Genomic DNA, 18,241 nt, shown 5'->3' on the forward strand with positions numbered 1-18,241 from the left:
CTCATATATACCCCCGAAAAATTACAAATGATTAAACCCCTTTTGGCTGAAAATTCTCCCCCATCTGATTATTTCCAGACTAAAAGGCATCAGTTTTTTCTTGACAATGACGGCAGTGCTTCTTCCTTAGTTGTGTGGGACTCCTTCAAGACATATGCACGTGGGGCACTATCTGTGGCAATTAATGATTTGAAGAGAGGTTTGGCACATAACGAACTTCAGCTGGCTAATGCCGCTCTTGCAGCTGAACTCCAATATATCAATAATCCGACCGGGGATCATAAGTCGGAATGTTTTTGAAAGGTTTCTTTATATCGCACCTCCTAATATGGCAGAAACAATCATACTATGAACATGGTGAAAAATGTGGTCAGCTTTTGGCTTGTATAGCTAAGTGTGATAGAGAACCCCCTGTGATATCACTACTTGCGGCTTCAGATGGCACCTAGTCCTCTGCCCCACAGGTAATTCTGTCGGCCTTTTGCTCATATTATGAAACATTATACTTCTCACACATCTCTGCCTCCCCCACAGAAATCACTGAATATCTAGAGCTGGTGACTGTTCCCTCACCATCGACTGCCCATAGGGATTATTTGGATGGCCCCATTATGGTGCAGGAGATTCTGGGGTCCATGGCCTCCTTTTAGATGTCTAAATCATCCGGTAGTGATGGCCTGCCTATTGAGTTTTACAGGGCTCAGGCTGATTTTTTGGCTGCTCATCTCCTAGATGTTTATCAGGTGGCATTGGACTCTGGAGAACTACCACGTTCAATGAGGGAGTCTACGATAGTTGTAAAAACACCCCCATTATGTGATTCCTACCCACCCATTTACTCCTCAAGACTGACATAAATATCCTGGCAAAGCTTTTGGCGAGACGATTAAACACGGTTATACTGTCTTTGATACACCCGGATCAGACAATTTTTATGCCTGGCAAAGCTACAGCCAATAATCTTCGCCGGTTATTTACTAATTTGCAGACCACTCATGAGGATGTCGGCGCTAGGGTCAAACTTTCCCTGGATGCTGCTAAGGCATTTGACTCAATAGAATGGGATTTCCTATTCTTAACCCTTGCGAAATTTGGATTTGGAGCCGTATTTATAAAATGGGTTAAATTATTATATTCTACCCCATACTCACGAGTGAGCGTAAATGGCTGGACTTCGAACCCCTTTCCTTTGTATAGAAGTTCCCTGACAGTGTTGCCATCTTTCCCTTTTATTATTTTCGCCGGCAGTGGAACCTCTTGCCGAACTACTCAGACGAGAATCCCGTAATATAAGTTTTAACCTTCCCCTACAAGAAAAGGTCAGCATGTATGCAGATGATACCCTGTTATATCTCGCTGACCCTGGGGTTTCCCTGCTTTCTATAATGACGCATTTTGGTTTGAGGCATTAAATATCACCCCCTTAATCGCTTTCTTATGCACTAAGACTGAGAGATGGAACCAATTGGTCCTATGTACAGCTGCAAGAGTGAGTTTAGTTAAAATGACCCTTTTGCCTAAAATCCTGTACATTCTCCAGCAGTCTCCTATATACCTCTCAGCTTGTTTATTACAGCATATTGAAAGTATTCTCACTTTTTTTGTATGGAATAATGGTAGATCCCGGGTGGCAAGCCGGTGCTTATACACCCCATGGAATGAAGGTTGTGTGTCTCTCCCCAGTGTTAAATGGTACTATACTGCTAGTTGTAACGTCTGCGGCCGCGGACCGTCGCTCTTACTCACCTCTCGAGGGCCGAGACCGCAGACTTCCATGTTCGGGCCGGTGCCTCCCTCCCAGGAGACGCCACCGCTCGCATCTGCCCAGCTCTGCCCAGCTCTGCACTGGTCTATAGGCTCGTTCCTGGCCTTAAAGGGCCAGCGTGCACATATGTAGTTAATTAACTAGTTATCCTCAGATCACGCTGGACTATAAAAAGGGCCCTGCCCTTTCACTCCTTGACTGAGCGTTGTGTATTTCCATATTAGTCTTAGCAAATGGTCCCTTAGTGTTATCCTGTTCCCAGTGTTCCCGTGCCCTGCTACCTGTATCTTGTATCCCGTGCTGTGTTTGTTCCTGAGCCTTATCTAGAGTTGGAGTCTTGTTGTGCCACCTGTCACGCCTGCTGTCATACACCACGTCTGGTATCATCTGCCACATCTGATATCATCCACCACATGTGGCGTCATCTGCCTTCAAGTTCTATCTGTAACTAAGCCTCTGCTACTGTCTGGACTATTAGAGGTACCCTTGTGCTTGGACTTTGTATATACTTGGTACACTGTTGTTTGGCCAGCTGCTACTCCGCTACGGTGGTGCGGCCTAGTGGTTCCACATACCCACGGATAGTGACACTAGTCAGTTGTCTCATCAGGCGCAGTGGGGCACGTCTGAACGTGTGTGAGTCCAGACTCTACTTATTTCCCCATTTAGTCTCTGTTATACTCACCCTTTATACCTTTTGTTACTGGTGTGGAAAGTGTCCCAATGCTTGTTTTACTCTACAGGCTTCACTAGGCACACACCCTTATGGCACTGTAGAGCTCTCTCAGAACTATTTCAGCTCTCCCTTGACATCTCCTGGCACAGGAATGGTATTTGTTATATCTCTCACCTGTATTCCAACTCTGGTATTAAGCCAATCCTGGAGATACAGGAAGAATTTACCCTCCCTCCTCCCAATTGTTCTCCTATTTAAGAATGAAACACGCTCTTGAGACTCAGTTGGGCTCCGGGGAGATAATGTATCAAAGCTTTCCACTCCCTAACTTTATGCTTTCCCCTCCTACTAAATACTTAATCTCTAATTTTTATAGTTTATTGACCTGCAAATTTAGAGAATCTATGCTCTCTCCACTGAAGATGAAAAGGGAGCGAGATGTGGGTCCATTGACTGAGGATGAGTGAGATAGAGCACTCTTCTCTCCTAAATCCATATCATCCAACTATAATGAATGTCTCTCACAATTCTATTGTATAAACTGCATAGGGCATACTATGCCTCCTCCAGCATCGATTCCGTCCTGACTACCCTGATGAATGTCCTAAATGTAGGCTTACTTCGGGCACATTTTATCATCTGAAGTGATCCTGCACTAAGGTACCTGGGTTTTGGGATCAGGTTATCAAATTTCTGAATGATGAGATGGGGACTCCTGTCCGACTGTGCCCCAAGGCTTGTATTTTCATTCCTGATCCTGCGGAATCTGACTCACGTAATATCCATCCGTATTATGCCAAGAAGTTGTTAGCTAAAACTTGGTTGTCTTGTCGTGCCCCTACATTTGCAGAATGTTTGTCTATTGTTGGTGGTATGTTACCTCACAAGAAATAGTTATACCAACATAGAAACTGTCCTCTCAGATTTACTAAAATATGGGACAGATGGCTGCAATCTCCTGCCACTGTCTGTTCCTCCCAATGTAGACTCTTTGACATGCCCCGTAGCCCTTAATTGTTCTATGCCACGGACGTGGTTCTTATTTGGCTCATATCTAGTTTGCCCCTTTTTTTTTCATACCATGTACACTTTTTACTTTCTAAAAGTCCTGATCTTCCGCTGAATGCTACCTGTAGATCATATTTATGTTGTAACATTATACACGTGTACCTGTGGAAACTGTTTAAGTTCCTAGTTAACTCTTTATGCTATGCTTTAGGCCAAGGTCGGCTCTGTGCACTGGTTCATAGAAATTTGGGGATTGTTTACCTTCCAGTTGCCCTATTTGCTTTATACTGCTTTGTATGTTATTATTTTGTATCACATCTCTTCGCTCAATAACTCTTTCAATGGTCCAATTCATTGAATTTATAACTCCACTGACGCATTTCTTTACTGTATTGCTTTGATCTTTTCTACTTACAGTTGACAATAAACAATAAAAAAAATTGTGAATTAAAAAAAAAAAAACAATGGGAGCAACACAGCAGCAGGCAGTACCCAACAAGTATACATTACATGTACAGTTATTCTTCTATTATAGTATAGTAATGCTTCTGCCATGAAACATAGTCTTGCCCATGGTGCCATCTGTCTAAAAAAATGATCAACTAAAATAAAAATTACTAAAATTAATTTATATTAATCATTCTGAGCGTCTCCAGTGTCACCTATAATCCAGATAATTACACTTCCAGCTTTCATTTCCCTGCAGAAAGATAAACCATTGAATAATTAGGGAATTGTAACCTCTGATGACATCATCTTCTCTATAAAAATGTAGACTTAACAGGAAGCAAAAGGAACATACCTAGACAGAAGATGAGACAAGATGAGGTAAATCTTCCAAGAAGACTATTAGAGGGTACTAGTGGGGCAGGGTTGGGGTCGTTCATGATTCTGCTGTAGGCCTATCAAATCATCTGATGCATAAGAAGACATTAGTATGAGAAATGTCACATGGTAGGTGAGGGGCAACGTTACGAGGGGTTAGGAGCTTCAAATCTTCAGAAATATTCTGTGCTGCTGGATTAATGTTCATGGTCAACCACATGGACTTTTCTGTTTGCTGTTATTACAATGTAACCACCATTATATGATTGGACCCTCTTTCTCATTGTCTTCTCTAACTCAGGCTGATCACCCAATTCTACTGGTGTCTTTGGCATCTGCTTCTGTCTTACCTGATCCCAGTCTCCTATGGAAGTGACATGGGATGTGGACTGGACATTTCCAACCTCTCCGGAGTCATCAGATCAGGAGATATTCTAATTGGGGTCCTTCTACCTTTCCATCTCGATAAACTATTCCAGAAATTCACATTTACAGAGACCCCTCCACAAGACGTGTGCTCTATGTAAGACCTTATTCTTAAGTACAATATTTTCCTACCTTGTGTTAGGGTCATCAGGTTACTTCAAATTGTTTCCATGACTTCTGGGATAATCTTCATTTGTCTTGTTGGTGGTGGTCCTTCTCCTTTTTCTTCTCCTTATCCAATGAGCTGGATTTTCTCACTTACAGTGTACGTTATAGATTAAGGATCCAATTAGCTTGTTTTCTTACCATCCACGGTCTCCTCAAACTCTTCACCAACAGAAAACTTTAAAGGCAAAAATACTGTCCAACATTTTAGGAGGCACCTTCCACCCAACTGCTTCTTGAGTAATTGGTCTTATAGCGGGAATGTATTCATAATGAAAACACAGATGCAACAGAGCTCAGATAACTTAAAAGTTCTACCTGTAATTCCATCTGAAGGCCCAGATAAAATATTGTGATGTCCCGACACGTGCCAAATGACATACTCAGCTCTGCTGCATATTTTGGCTAACACAATGACCACCATAGACCAACTTTTTTGTTGATCGTTTTTCTCGGCATTTGTATAAACACAAGCTAAACATTAAGTATCTAGGTTGTGTTAAGTTATACGGAGCTTCAATAAAATTCTAGATAGATGGATTTAATCCCCCATAAGGCAAGTATTGGTAAGACCTGGAAGTTTTATTATGGAAGAAGAGTCTCTTTTCCATGGATTGTAGAGGATAAAATATTTAATTAGTGGAGAAGATTTGGGATAATGACAAACCAACATCTTGAAAATGATATCTCGTTTCTACTGGTGGCCAACCCTAGTGCAGAGACCTCCAATATCTTTATAATATGAAATGTAGGCTAGACAACAGTTGAAGTATCTAATTTTTCTAGATTTTGACCATCTTAAGACTTCTTTTTATTCAGGTTTCTTCTTGAAATATATCAGCAGTTCCAGGCCATGCTGTTTGCCTTAGAAGAGATCAATGGACATCCACATCTCCTACCGAACATCACTTTGGGTTTTGTTGCCTTTGATTCCTGTGCTGCTTTACGAAAAGAACTTGAGGGAACCTTATGGATGTTAACAGGGCACAACAAGCCAATACCAAACTACTTCTGCCACGAAAAACCATCTCTGGCCGCAGTCCTTGGTCATGCCATGTCATCATCTTCAATTCTTATGGCTCATATATTGGGATTGTACAGATATCCACAGGTAGGGTTCTGGGGCTACAGAGAAGTCCATCATATACTGTAATTTGTAGATGAATTTTATGGTCCATATAATAACAATGTGTTGTCGACAAATACAAAGTTATGTCGAAATATTGTGTCATTATTTGCATATGTGTTTTTTTTTTTTTTAGATAAGTCATTTTTCTACTAGCTCTCTGCTGAGTGACCGGGTGCAGTTTCCTTCCTTCTTCCGAACCGTTCCCAGTGACACATTTCAATCAAAAGGGTTGGCTCACCTAATATTGCATTTTAATTGGAAATGGGTTGGGCTGGTTGCCTTGGGAAGTGATTATGGTTATCAAGGTGTCCAACTGGTTAAGAAGGAGATCCTCAAAGCTGGAGCTTGTGTGGCCTTTACTGAGTACATTGTGGCTAATAGCATGGATAGAAACGTACCCCATGTGACTAGAGTGATTAAGGCATCAACGGCGAAAGTTGTGCTTGTTTTTTCCAACGACCTCTATGTTGCACTACTGGTAGATGAGATGATAAAGCAAAAAGTTGCTGGGAGGATTTTTGTGGCCAGTGAAGCTTGGTCGACCTCGCCTATTTTAGGAGGAGAAAAATACTCTATGTTTCTCTCGGGAACCTTTGGCTTTGCCTTCCACAGCTCAACCATTCCAGGATTTAAAGAATATTTGAACAATATTCATCCTAATTTTACCGTAAATTCGGAGAAAACCTTGAGTAAAATATTTTGGGAAAAAACTTTTGGATGCAGATTCATAAATTTGATGAATGTTTCACAATCATTGGTTAATGCAACCAAGATGTGTACAGGATCTGAAGACCTCACTAATGTTGACAATGCCTTCACTGATGTGTCCAGTTTAAGAGGTTCCTGGAGTATTTATACTTCTGTTCAGGTCATAGCAAAATCTCTTCATGATATGAGAACCTGTCTGGAAGGTAGAGGACCCTTCCAAAATGGGAGTTGTGCAGATATACACCACATCAAACCTTGGCAGGTAAGAATGGAAGAAAGTTCATAAAGTTGCTACTACGTCAACTACACACTGTGTATACCTGAGCTTGGGGCTATATTTGTTACCTAACCTACTGTAAGTCCACCATTACGTCCAACTATTTAAACTTATAAACCCCAGTTGACCCGGCATAGACCAATTTGCCATAAAGTGGAAAAAATCCTTCCTGATCACTACTGGCCATGGGACAGAACTCTAGACCAACATTCTACAGTAAAAGCAGTAACCCTGCATATTTCGTCTATCAAGGAAGATATTCAAATCTTTCTTACATCTATCCACACTTTCAGTTATGATACCACATCATACGGAAGCAGGATCTAAAACTTTACTGTTTGGACATGAAATTGCCCTTCCTTTAACTGCAAGCAGTGACCCCTTGTTCTACTGTTTTATGATAGGGCCGAGTTTTGTACATATTTATAAAAATATATTATATCCCCCCTCAGCCTTCTCTTTTTTAGGGTTAATATATTCAGCTTTGACAACCAATATTCTTCACTTCTTTATATTTTGGTTGCACTTCTTTGAACTTTCTTTTTTATATCTATTTTATAAACTCATGCCAAAAACAAGATTGCATACTCAAGATGTGGCCACAATAGTGCTAAAAGGGTAACAGAAAATGTTCTATTCTAGAAGCCATGCCCTTCTTAATACTAGATAATAGCTTGTCGACTTTAGATGCAGCAGACTGGCATTGAGTGCTATCATTTAGTTCATAATCAATAATTACACTCAAATCCTTTTCCGTTGTAGACACATCTAATTGTGATCCATTTATGGCATGAATAGCGTGCATATTTGCCCAAAAATGTATACCACTTGTCAACATTGAACCTCCTCTGCCATTTTAATGCCAATTTCTTCAGGTCTTTCTTCAAGCTTTTCGCCAGAGAACCCTTAATATTTTTATGTTTTTTCTTTAGTTGAAACACTACATACAAAATGTAAATGTAAAACTTAATGATGGGAGAGAAGCCTTCTTTGATGAGAATGGGGATCTCCCGGCAGTATACGACATTGTCAACTGGCAACTAGAAGATAATGGGACCATGAAGAAAGTCAAGGTTGGAAGCTACGATACAGCAGCCACTGATGGAAATATCTTCACCATTAACATTAGTGCTATCATGTGGCCTTTTGGCATTGGACAGGTATATTATGGAAAACCTACAAAAAGAGCATCACCTATATTTTAAGTTGAATGTAGAATGTTCAACTTTTCCATTTTCGACATTTTAAAGGTTCCAACATCTGTCTGCAGTGAGAGCTGTCCTCCTGGTTTCAGAAGGGTGGGGAGACAAGGAGAGCCTATCTGTTGTTTTCAGTGTGTTTCATGTCCTCATGGAGAAATGTCTAATAAAACTGGTAAGTAAGAACTTCAAAGCAATATGTTAAAATGACAAATTCCATGCATTCTCAAACTTATTTTCTATTTCCTTCCCAGATTCAGATGATTGCTACAAATGTCCATGGAACTTGTGGCCTAATAGTAAAAAAAAACAATGCATCCCAAAGACCATTGAGTTTCTTTCTTCAGAAGGTCCATTGGGCTCCTCCTTGACTGCTGCAGCTGTTTCCTCTTCAGTCATCACACTTTTCATTTTGTGTCTTTTTTTTCGATATAGACGTACCCCTATTATTAGGGCAAACAACTACTCTTTAAGTTGTCTCCTTATTTTTTCTATATTTCTCTGCTTCTTGTGCTCTTTAAATTTCATTGGTTACCCTGAAACTGTGAAATGTCTACTGAGACAGGTGATATTTGGTATGGTCTTTGCAATTTGCATCTCTACTATATTGGCCAAAACCTTCATGGTTGTGTCTGCATTTATGGCTACGAAGCCTGATAGTAAACTCAAGAGGTGGACAAGTCCTGGGGTGTCCTACATGATAATCTCTTTGTGCTCACTTGTACAACTGTTGCTCTGTGTTTTTTGGTTGTCTCTCTCGCCTCCGTTTCCAGAGTACAACATAAAATCCCAACCTGAAGTCATTATAGCCGAGTGTAATGAAAGCTCTTCCACTACCTTCTGGTGCATGTTGGGATATCTTGGTTTGCTCTCCTCAATAAGCTTTATTGTAGCCTTTTTGGCAAGGAGACTCCCTGACAGCTTTAACGAAGCCAAATTTATCACTTTTACCATGTTGGCCTTCCTCAGTGTCTGGGTGTCCTTCATCCCAGCCACTCTCAGTGCAAAGGGACAATATGTTATAGCCATGGAGGTCTTTGCAATCTTATCTTCCAGTTGGGCTCTTGTGATCTGTATGTTCCTCCCTAAATGTTTCATCATACTGTTCCGACCCAGTATGAACTCAAAGGAATATCTAATGGGCAAAGCCAAGGCAGGAACAAAGTGATTATAGGTTTTACATTATATTTTCATTTACAATACTTCCATAAAGTGAATGTCCACCCCTGGATGCTATAATTTTTTTTTATCTAAATGGGTCCAAAATTATGATAAATCTTTATTACACTCAGAGATTCATTTTTCTGGTTCTGATCTCCAAATACCCTGCTAAGCTATAAGTCCAGTTGCACTTGCATGCGACCGAGTGACACTCGGGACGTTTTTCACGGAATCCGAGTGGCAGCCAATAGTTTTCACTGACCCATTCACTTTAGCAGGTGAATCGGGTCCATGAAAACGGACCCGACTCTCCGAACCACATGTCCTATCTTTCCACGGATCACGGACGGGACTTGGGCGGACATACACGGCTGTGTGCATTAGGCCTGAATTAAATAATAAAATTTTGGTTGCCTATAGCCCCCTCTAGGGGGAGCTTAGGAGCTTACTGTGTACTGTCATACATTGACAAAATTGTATCATCTATGTACCTCTATGTAGGAGAATTGGAAAACGAAAAGCAAAGCTGCTACTGCTATCAAAAAACACATCAGGAAATTATTTATCACAAAATTTTGGACCAGTGTGGACATTCACTTCAAGTCCAAAATTAATTCATGTGCTTTCAACACAGCAAGATCAACTCTAATGTTGACCATAGGAAACATTTCTCTCCTAGCTTAGACTCCTGCCATTTGCCACTCATCAGACCCCTGTACTCATCATTTGAGCATATACACCACCTTTTTGTTACATCCATTGGGAAAACTTCAGGGGTAGAGTTACCATATGTGCAACCTCTGCAGCTGCACAGGGGCCCAGCACATTAGCGGGTCCACTGCCACCTTAAAAGCAGCTTCCTACAGTCTATTAAGGGACTGAGCAAATGACAATAGCTCACAATGACCTTGGATGTTAGATAGAGCTAAGAGGGGGTGCTCTATGATGAGATATTGGAGGGTAAGGCGCCCATATAATATTCTTGCAGGGGGCCCGTTGCTGTCTGTGTTCGCCCTGGAACACTTTACTCTATACATGGATTAATTCACACCAGGTTATCCGGTATATGGACTGTATATAGGTTGATGGACAATGGAGCTCAGATGTTCTCAAAGGATATTTCATCAATACTATCCATTGTATACTGTACATTACGTAAATAAAGAGGATATAAGAGTCTATGAATGTATGCGGCCGAGTGATTTCTAACCGTTTTTTATACATGGACAATAAAATACATGCAATATTTATGACTTGTTGGGTTGTATCTATAACATGCTCCATACAACACATCACATAATAACTTTTCTGAGGCTCAACCACTTCTCGATATCCGCGGTGTATATATATTTCTTATATGTATATATATATATATATATATATATATATATATATATATACATATACACAGTACGTGGCTGCCGGGAAGTACTTCCGAACATGCCAGAGTCAGGCCCTAATAGCGTGGCAGTCAGCGTTACGATGACGGACATAATGCACTGCAATACAGATGTGTATTATATGAGTGAACAAGTGATTGCATAGCCAAGCCACTAATTGGAATTTTTAAAAAAATGAGAATAATTTAAATAAAAAACATAAAAAATGAAAAAAAAAAGAATAAACCACACAAATAATTTTTTTTAAAATTACAAATTCTTTATTTTGAGCAAAAGTAGTAAAGCGTAAAAAACATTTTGGTATCGCCATAATTGTACTGAGCCGTAGAATACAGTTCACATATTGTTTATACCACACGGTGAATGCTGTAAAAATCTCCAACCTTTAAATATCCCTGAGCTAAAACTCGAAGGGGCACCACGGGCCCCTTCATCATAGCTGGATTGTAGGGAGTGCCAAAGCCCCAGGGGTTCCACTGTCTGGACCCACCACCGTCCTCCTGACTATTATTATTTGGGCACTACGTTTTATAGTAGCTGATATGCTATGTTCACACAGGGCGTAAAGGTACACAGCGTATCCGCCCTGGCAGCTGCAGATAGTTCCGACCGAAAAAAAAGTAACAAATTGTGATGCCGTTTTTCGGCCGGAATTTTCCCTGCAGAAACCTGCACGTTAAAATTTAAAAAAAACACATACTTACCCTCTGATGTCCTGCAGACCGGCCTCCTGGGATGATGTGTCATCCCATGTGACAGCTGTAGCCTGTGATTGGCTGCAGAGGTCACATGGGATGAAATGTCATGTTATTCCATTTTTTTGTGGGAGACAAGGTGACCAAAAAACATTGACTCTTGCGTTTTAATTATTTTTTTTACGGCGTTCACTGTCCGGGTTAAATAATGTTATATGGAAATAGTTCGAACTTTTATGGACGTGGCGATACCAGTTATGTTAATATTTTTTTTGTAGGCTTGCTTTTAGTGGAAAATGGGAAAAGTGTTTTTTGTGATCTTTTAATATTTATTCTTTTTTTATATATTCCCAAAAACTTTAATTAACTTTTTTCATTAGTCTCCCTAGGGGAATTGATCCAGTGATCATTGATCACTTGCATGATACACTGCAATACTAATGTACTGCAGTATATTGCAATTCTGACCTGCACCTTGATGGAGGAGAATATGTGCCCTTACAGATCCTTCTTTATAGAGTTGTCCCTGTAAAGACATTCATTGCATATCATTAGGAAATGAGATCAATGTCTGAACGGTGGGAGTCCTAGTTCTATTACCCCCACTAATCTCTAGACCAAAGGGGCAGCCCTGCTAGGAAGGCACCATGCTGCTTTATACCCTGTTGTTGTGCTTGGCTGGCCAATTATAGTCAACAGCTGACCATGCGCCTCTAGAAAAGCTAAGTAGAACCAACAGGGAACACAGCGGCATGACACCTTCTAGTGCTCCTGTCACTTTGTTCTAGTTATCGGCAGGGCTCACACCACTTGGACCACCACTGATCGGATATTTGGATACCTCTAAACGGATATCTTCCACCTCTGCACCAGGAAATGTTCTAAGATCTCAAAGCGGATCTGTCGCCTCAATATGCTGCCCTAGGTAAGAGATTTTTTATATTGACTATTCTAAAACAACAGAGATCAGAGGGACCTGTAGGGAAGCATATAGAACTGTTGGACTGGAGTATATTGGGTTCACCCTCCATCTACTACACAAGTCTTATCAGCCTTATGGGCTAATAGTTATCTGTGATCTAACTCCAAAAATAGATGGACTGTAGTATCAACTGGTCTGCTCCAAAGTCAGTAGGGTTGTCCTCACCTGGACCTCATGGACTCTGTTGTGGCTGGGCCTGTTCTAAGCGTCAGAACCAACATCCTCTGGTGATACAAAGTCTGATAGATAACATAATATCTGGTGGAGGAATACTGAAACTTCCAGTAGATAGAGGTCAACTTTGTGACTCAACAGTGATAGATTAACTCTTTTTTGGAATTGGAACGCTTCTGGGACTAGTGTAGAAATACCTCTTAGAGGGTTCTTGGCTTCTAATTGTGTCCTGATGTACACCACCAATACGAATTAGGTACAAAGAAAAAAGGGAAAAGGGAAATTTTGAGGAAAAGAAGGGCAAGAAGCATTAGGATCAAAGGGTCTCTAGATAAAATAGATAGACCGGCTTAGGATGGCATATTATACCTAACAGGGATAGGGTGAGCGGTCCTTGACTGAAGAATACCCTATTATACTGTATTATCAAATCCCATTTAACGTGTGCCACCAAATTGATAGTTAAATGGGAATAGAGAGGGAAAGGTGCATAGATCGAATTGCTGCAGTAAGGTGTTTAAGGTGGCAAAACTGGATTAAAGGGGTTGTCCGAGATAAAATGACTATGTGTTAATGCTTGTAATTAATTAATATAAATACATTTGTAATATACTTACATTTTCCAAAGTGGCCCCGTTTACAGATCCTGCCGTGGGGAACTTGACGGGTAACGTCACTCTCCGGCCGCTGTGTTGATCTTCGATTATTTTCCGGGTATACGACACGTCCCTTGTGACGTGCCGTGTATGGGCTGTTCTGCTGTACAGCCCGCAACGCGCATGTGCGGTCCCTGCTGTTCTCGCGATCCCTGCGCATGCGCGTTACAGGCGGTACAACAGACGAGCCCATACACGGCACTTCACAAATGACGTGTCGTATACCCGGAAAAGAATCGGCATGATGAGTCTGTTGATCAATTTCCCGTGGGGAGATGCCTATGAGTGCATATTATTTTTTATTTTTAACAGTAGCAGTATTTATTGTAAAGATCTGGCAACATGGATCACTAGAAAGTGAAGGCAGTCTGGGGAACACAACTCTTCCTTCCAATAATTGCAGAGAGTGTGCGGCCCAATATCAGATTGGGTTTAATGAATCGTAGTCATTGCTGTTTAAGAAAACTTCAGTTGAAATCACAGAATTGATACTTTATTCCTGTGTTCCTTTATTTTGAATCAAAAGTATCTCTCATGCTAGCGACACTAGCTATTCAATGCACCGTATGTGTATCATATGTTGCTAACCAGTCCAAACCGCGGCTCGATTAGTGCATATGTAGCCACTGAAAGTATCAGAAGATCTCTATGCTGTGTGTGGTTATTGTTGACATCCACACACTCAGTAGCGCGAGCGCTCCGAGATCCCGGCTCACTGTGCACTGCGTACCGAGAGTGCAGAGCTCCGTCCTCGTTCTGGTGCCCGGCCGTGATCTCCAGCATCTGATACACGCTGATCTAGGCGAGGTAATAGCATTAAACGTCAATTTAACCTTTCCCTCAATTGTGCTAACCCTGAACTAGAGCCGGATTCTGGGACTAGTGTCCTTCGTACCACTGGTCATCTGTGGCCTATGGGCCATGTCTGCACATCAATTTGCCTGAAGTTCCTACTAGATAGTCTTTTATTTATCAATACTTCAAGTTATTTTGGTGCTATACAGTGGATATAAAAAGTCTACACACCCCATGTTACAAAATCAGTACTAGATGAATAATTTCAGAACTTTTTCCACTTTTAATGTGACTCCTAATCTGTACAATTCCATTGAAAAACTAAATTTTTTAGGGTGGAAAAATGAAAATAAAAAACTAAAATAATGTGGTTGCATAAATCTGCACACCCTTAAACTAATACTCTGTTGAATTATCCTTTGGCTTTATGACAGCATTCAGTCTTTTTGTGTAGAAGTCTATCAGCATGGCACATCTTGACTTGGCAATTGTTGCCCACTCTTCCTTGCAAAAGCGCTCCAAATCTATCAGATTGCGAGGGCATCTCCTGTGTACGACCCTCTTCAGGTCACCCCACAGATTTTCAATGGGATTCAGGTCTGGGCTCTTTTTTTGTTGTTAACAAATTGTATTTAAGATGGAGTATTGTTTGACATATCTATGGCCTGATGAAGACATCAATTTGCTGTCGTAGCTCATAGCCTGTTTCAATAAATCAATTCAATTAATTTGACAATACATTGGGCCTTATTACATGTATAGCAGCGCCATATTGTGGTACAACTTTTCTCTTCTTTTCTTCCAAAATTCATCATCCGCACTCAGGGTAGTCATTCACTCTCCGTGAGTTCTTTACTTGTGACTCAAAAGTTGTGATCTATTTAATTAAATGCCCTTGTGGGACGGCCTACGTGGGGGAGACTACCCAAATTGTCATCAATCACATCGGCCAATATAAGTCCATCATTTGCTGCAAAAATCTACTATTCAATACTACCCATCCCCCATCCCTTCCATACACAAAAACACAATATTTCACAACATAAGCTTTAGGTCCTTGAACACGTAGCCCAACCACGGAGGGGGGACAATATAATCAAAATACTTAAAAGGGGGAGGCATACTGGATCCATAAAACTCCAATACCTTGCGATATACATGGCTTCTTGTGATCTATCCCACATTTGATCTCGTTAATGTGTTAGCGTGCACGAGAGTAGTTATGTACATCAACTTGTATATGTCTACCCCCCCCCCCCCACGCCCATTTTATCCCATTTTACTGCCTACACGTTTTTCTTTGGGCTTTCCCCACATACCCTACCATATCCCCAGAGTTATCTCTGTTGCTTGCATCACCATAGTGACTAGTACATGCTTGCTCGTCACGATGACATGTACATCGTTATCCCTGCTCGAGCCGTGCATGCGCCAGTCACATCCCCCAGTTACGCGACGATGTCACCTAAGCCTGTACACGATGACATCTTGGACGTCGGAACCTCCGTTCCAACTGCGCATGCGCGAGGCTGATTTCATCAGCAAGCAAGGACGTCACCTATGTCCGCCCAAAGCCTTCCCCATTCCCTCACATAATACCCACAGATCATAGCCTTTGGTCACTCCTCCCTGCTAGGGTTTGGCACCATTTCCTTTGGCCATCACCTCTTCCTACCTCTATTTAAATATAGTAGGGGGCGCACTATAGCTGGCGCCCACCACTGGTAAAGATACCTCATCCCTTGCGCTATATTTCCAGAAGTCCACATTTTTACCCAGCTGCAATAGATGAATACCCTAGGGTTGATTATGACTTTGTATATTTTACAGCAATTTTGCTGTTCTTATAACTTATATGAGTAGCGTTTGTTCCTGTCCGCTACACCGATAGGACTTCCCTCGCTTTCTTTTCCTTTTTAATTACAACAGATTGGCTAGCTACTTGCTTACCTGAATTCTAACGTTGTATTCCACTATACCCCAAGTACCATGAGGAGTAATTTGTAACCGTAATTGCAGATAGTATAGGGCACATTATATCCTATGGGCCAATGCACACGACTGTGGATTCCACAGTTCGTGCAGTGCCCGGAGCCCAGGCTGCAAAAAAAATTGGGCATGTCATTTTACGAACCGCAATTGCTAATTGAAGTCGATGCACATCTCGTGTGTGCCCGGTCCACGATTGTTGACGGCCCGCGGATGACACTCCGTGGCCCGTCTGTGCCATAATCATGGACCGTGCACAAAGCTGAGGTCGTGTGCATGAAGCCTTATATTTGCCTGGGACCAAGGTAGATATATGTTGATATATAATGACAGATTAGGATTAGACATCTATGCGTTACTATTGTATCATTGTATGTAGATGTCCATATTTTGTATCATTCAATATTTTCCTGCATTTGTTGCAGTGTTTGAAATGGTTGCCCTGCTCTGAATAAAAGAATAATGCATTACAATCCATGGAAAGTCTATCTTCTAACTTTTTGTCTACATAATTACAGACTACAACCAGAGGTGTAGCTAGGGGTTTCGCACAGGGAGGGGGGCAAAACATATCTGAGTGGGCCCCCCAACCATGTGGGCCTTCCCTAATGCATGTTTAAAACTGAAGAGGTGCATTCTAATTATATACCAGCAATCATCCCTATATATAACCCCCATCATCTCTGTATATAACCCCCATCATCCCTGAATATACCAGCCATCATCCCTGTATATAACCCCATCATCTCTGTATATAACCCTCAACATCCCTGAATATACGAGCAATCATCCCTGTATATAACCCCAATCATCCCTGTATATAGCAGCCATCATCCCTGTATATAACCCCTATCATCTCTGTATATACCAGCCTGGCTAGTATCTTCAGGTAAGATGGGGGTTATAAACAGGGATGATGACTGGTATATACAGGGATGGTATAACTTGCCCCGCAGGTACAATTAGCGCAGGAGGGGGTGGCGGACGCTGGTTTCAGTTGTGCCGCCCCCCCCAGACAGGCAGCTGGCCGCCCTGTGTGGCATGGCCATGGCGGGAGCTGCAAGAGTGGTGGGCCCCACCATGTCAGTGGGCCCGTGACCACCGCCCCCCCCCCTCTAGCTTCGCTACTAGCTACAACATTTCTGTCCCTGGGAAGCTCCTCTGTCTTCCCACCTTCAGATCTGCCTGGACGTCACATCTTTTCCCCCCATTATTCCTATGGAGCAGAGACTAGCTTGGGAAAATCTTTTTTCTACCTTTAGATAGTGAAGCATTATCTGCAATGGCGTAGCTATAGGTTGTGCCGAGGTAGCAGTCACACCTGGGCCCTGGTGCCTAAGCGGTTCCAAAGCACCCCTCTGATATATAAGAATAGACTAGTCTTATAAATGGCATGACTTGAGTTGTTGTTTTTTTTACAATTTTAGTAGCAAGGAATGTTGGGTAGTGCAGTTCAGTGATGACATAAGTGAAGGAGGAAGTAGCTAACTTCTCCTACTTAATAAAAATAAATAGCAGAAATGGGAGATTTTTCACTTCCATATCCTGACTAATCTATACTTAAAAAACTTAGTAGGGCTTCAAAGGCTGGGAGTTTAACTTTTCAGACGTAACTGTCCTTCATCGAACTTATGAGTCAGTGGGATTAGGACCAATAGTTGTCTCTAGAGCTGGTGATCAGTGACCTGGTAACAGAGACCAAATGATTGTCCGTCTGGGATATTTCCTACAGATTAGGGCCTTCCCATTTCTTTATAACCTACATGATTTGAGCTTTTTTTTTTTTTTACAATTTTAATAGCAAGGAATGTTCGGAAGTGCAGTTCAGTGATGACATAATTGAAGGAGGAAGTAGCTAACTTCTCCTCCTACTTAAAAAACAAATATAGCAGAACTGGGACATTTTTCACTTCCATGTCCTGATTGATCCATACTTAATAAACGTAGTCGGATTCAAAGGTTGGGAGTTATACTTTTTAAACGTAACTCTCCACCATCAAACGTAACTGTCCACCATCAGACGTAACTGTCTACCATCAACCTTATGAGTCAGCGGGATCAGGACCAATAGTTGCCTCTAGAGCGGGTAATCAGTGACCTGGTAACAGAGACCACATGTTCATTTGTGACCATTTTAATAGCGAGGGATTATGGGAAGTGCAGACCAGTGATGACATAAGTGAAGGAAGAAGTAGCTAACTTCTCCTCCTA

The 18,241-nt window shown here is 41.5% G+C and overlaps 1 protein-coding gene across 1 annotated transcript; it reads left to right on the forward strand.

Annotated features, from left to right (window-relative positions):
- Nucleotides 1–27: 27 nt before the first annotated feature.
- On the forward strand, nucleotides 28–18,229 carry LOC142750592 (extracellular calcium-sensing receptor-like). Its single transcript, XM_075859590.1, has 9 exons — nucleotides 28–284; nucleotides 2,818–2,904; nucleotides 4,576–4,797; nucleotides 5,685–5,976; nucleotides 6,128–6,905; nucleotides 7,964–8,139; nucleotides 8,230–8,353; nucleotides 8,433–9,325; nucleotides 18,194–18,229. The coding sequence occupies exons 1-9, from the start codon at nucleotides 28–30 to the stop codon at nucleotides 18,227–18,229; spliced, it is 2,865 nt and encodes a 954-aa protein (XP_075715705.1).
- Nucleotides 18,230–18,241: the final 12 nt, after the last annotated feature.

The sequence above is a fragment of the Rhinoderma darwinii genome, chromosome 3 (genome assembly GCF_050947455.1).
Source record: "Rhinoderma darwinii isolate aRhiDar2 chromosome 3, aRhiDar2.hap1, whole genome shotgun sequence".
Lineage (NCBI taxonomy): Eukaryota > Metazoa > Chordata > Amphibia > Anura > Rhinodermatidae > Rhinoderma > Rhinoderma darwinii.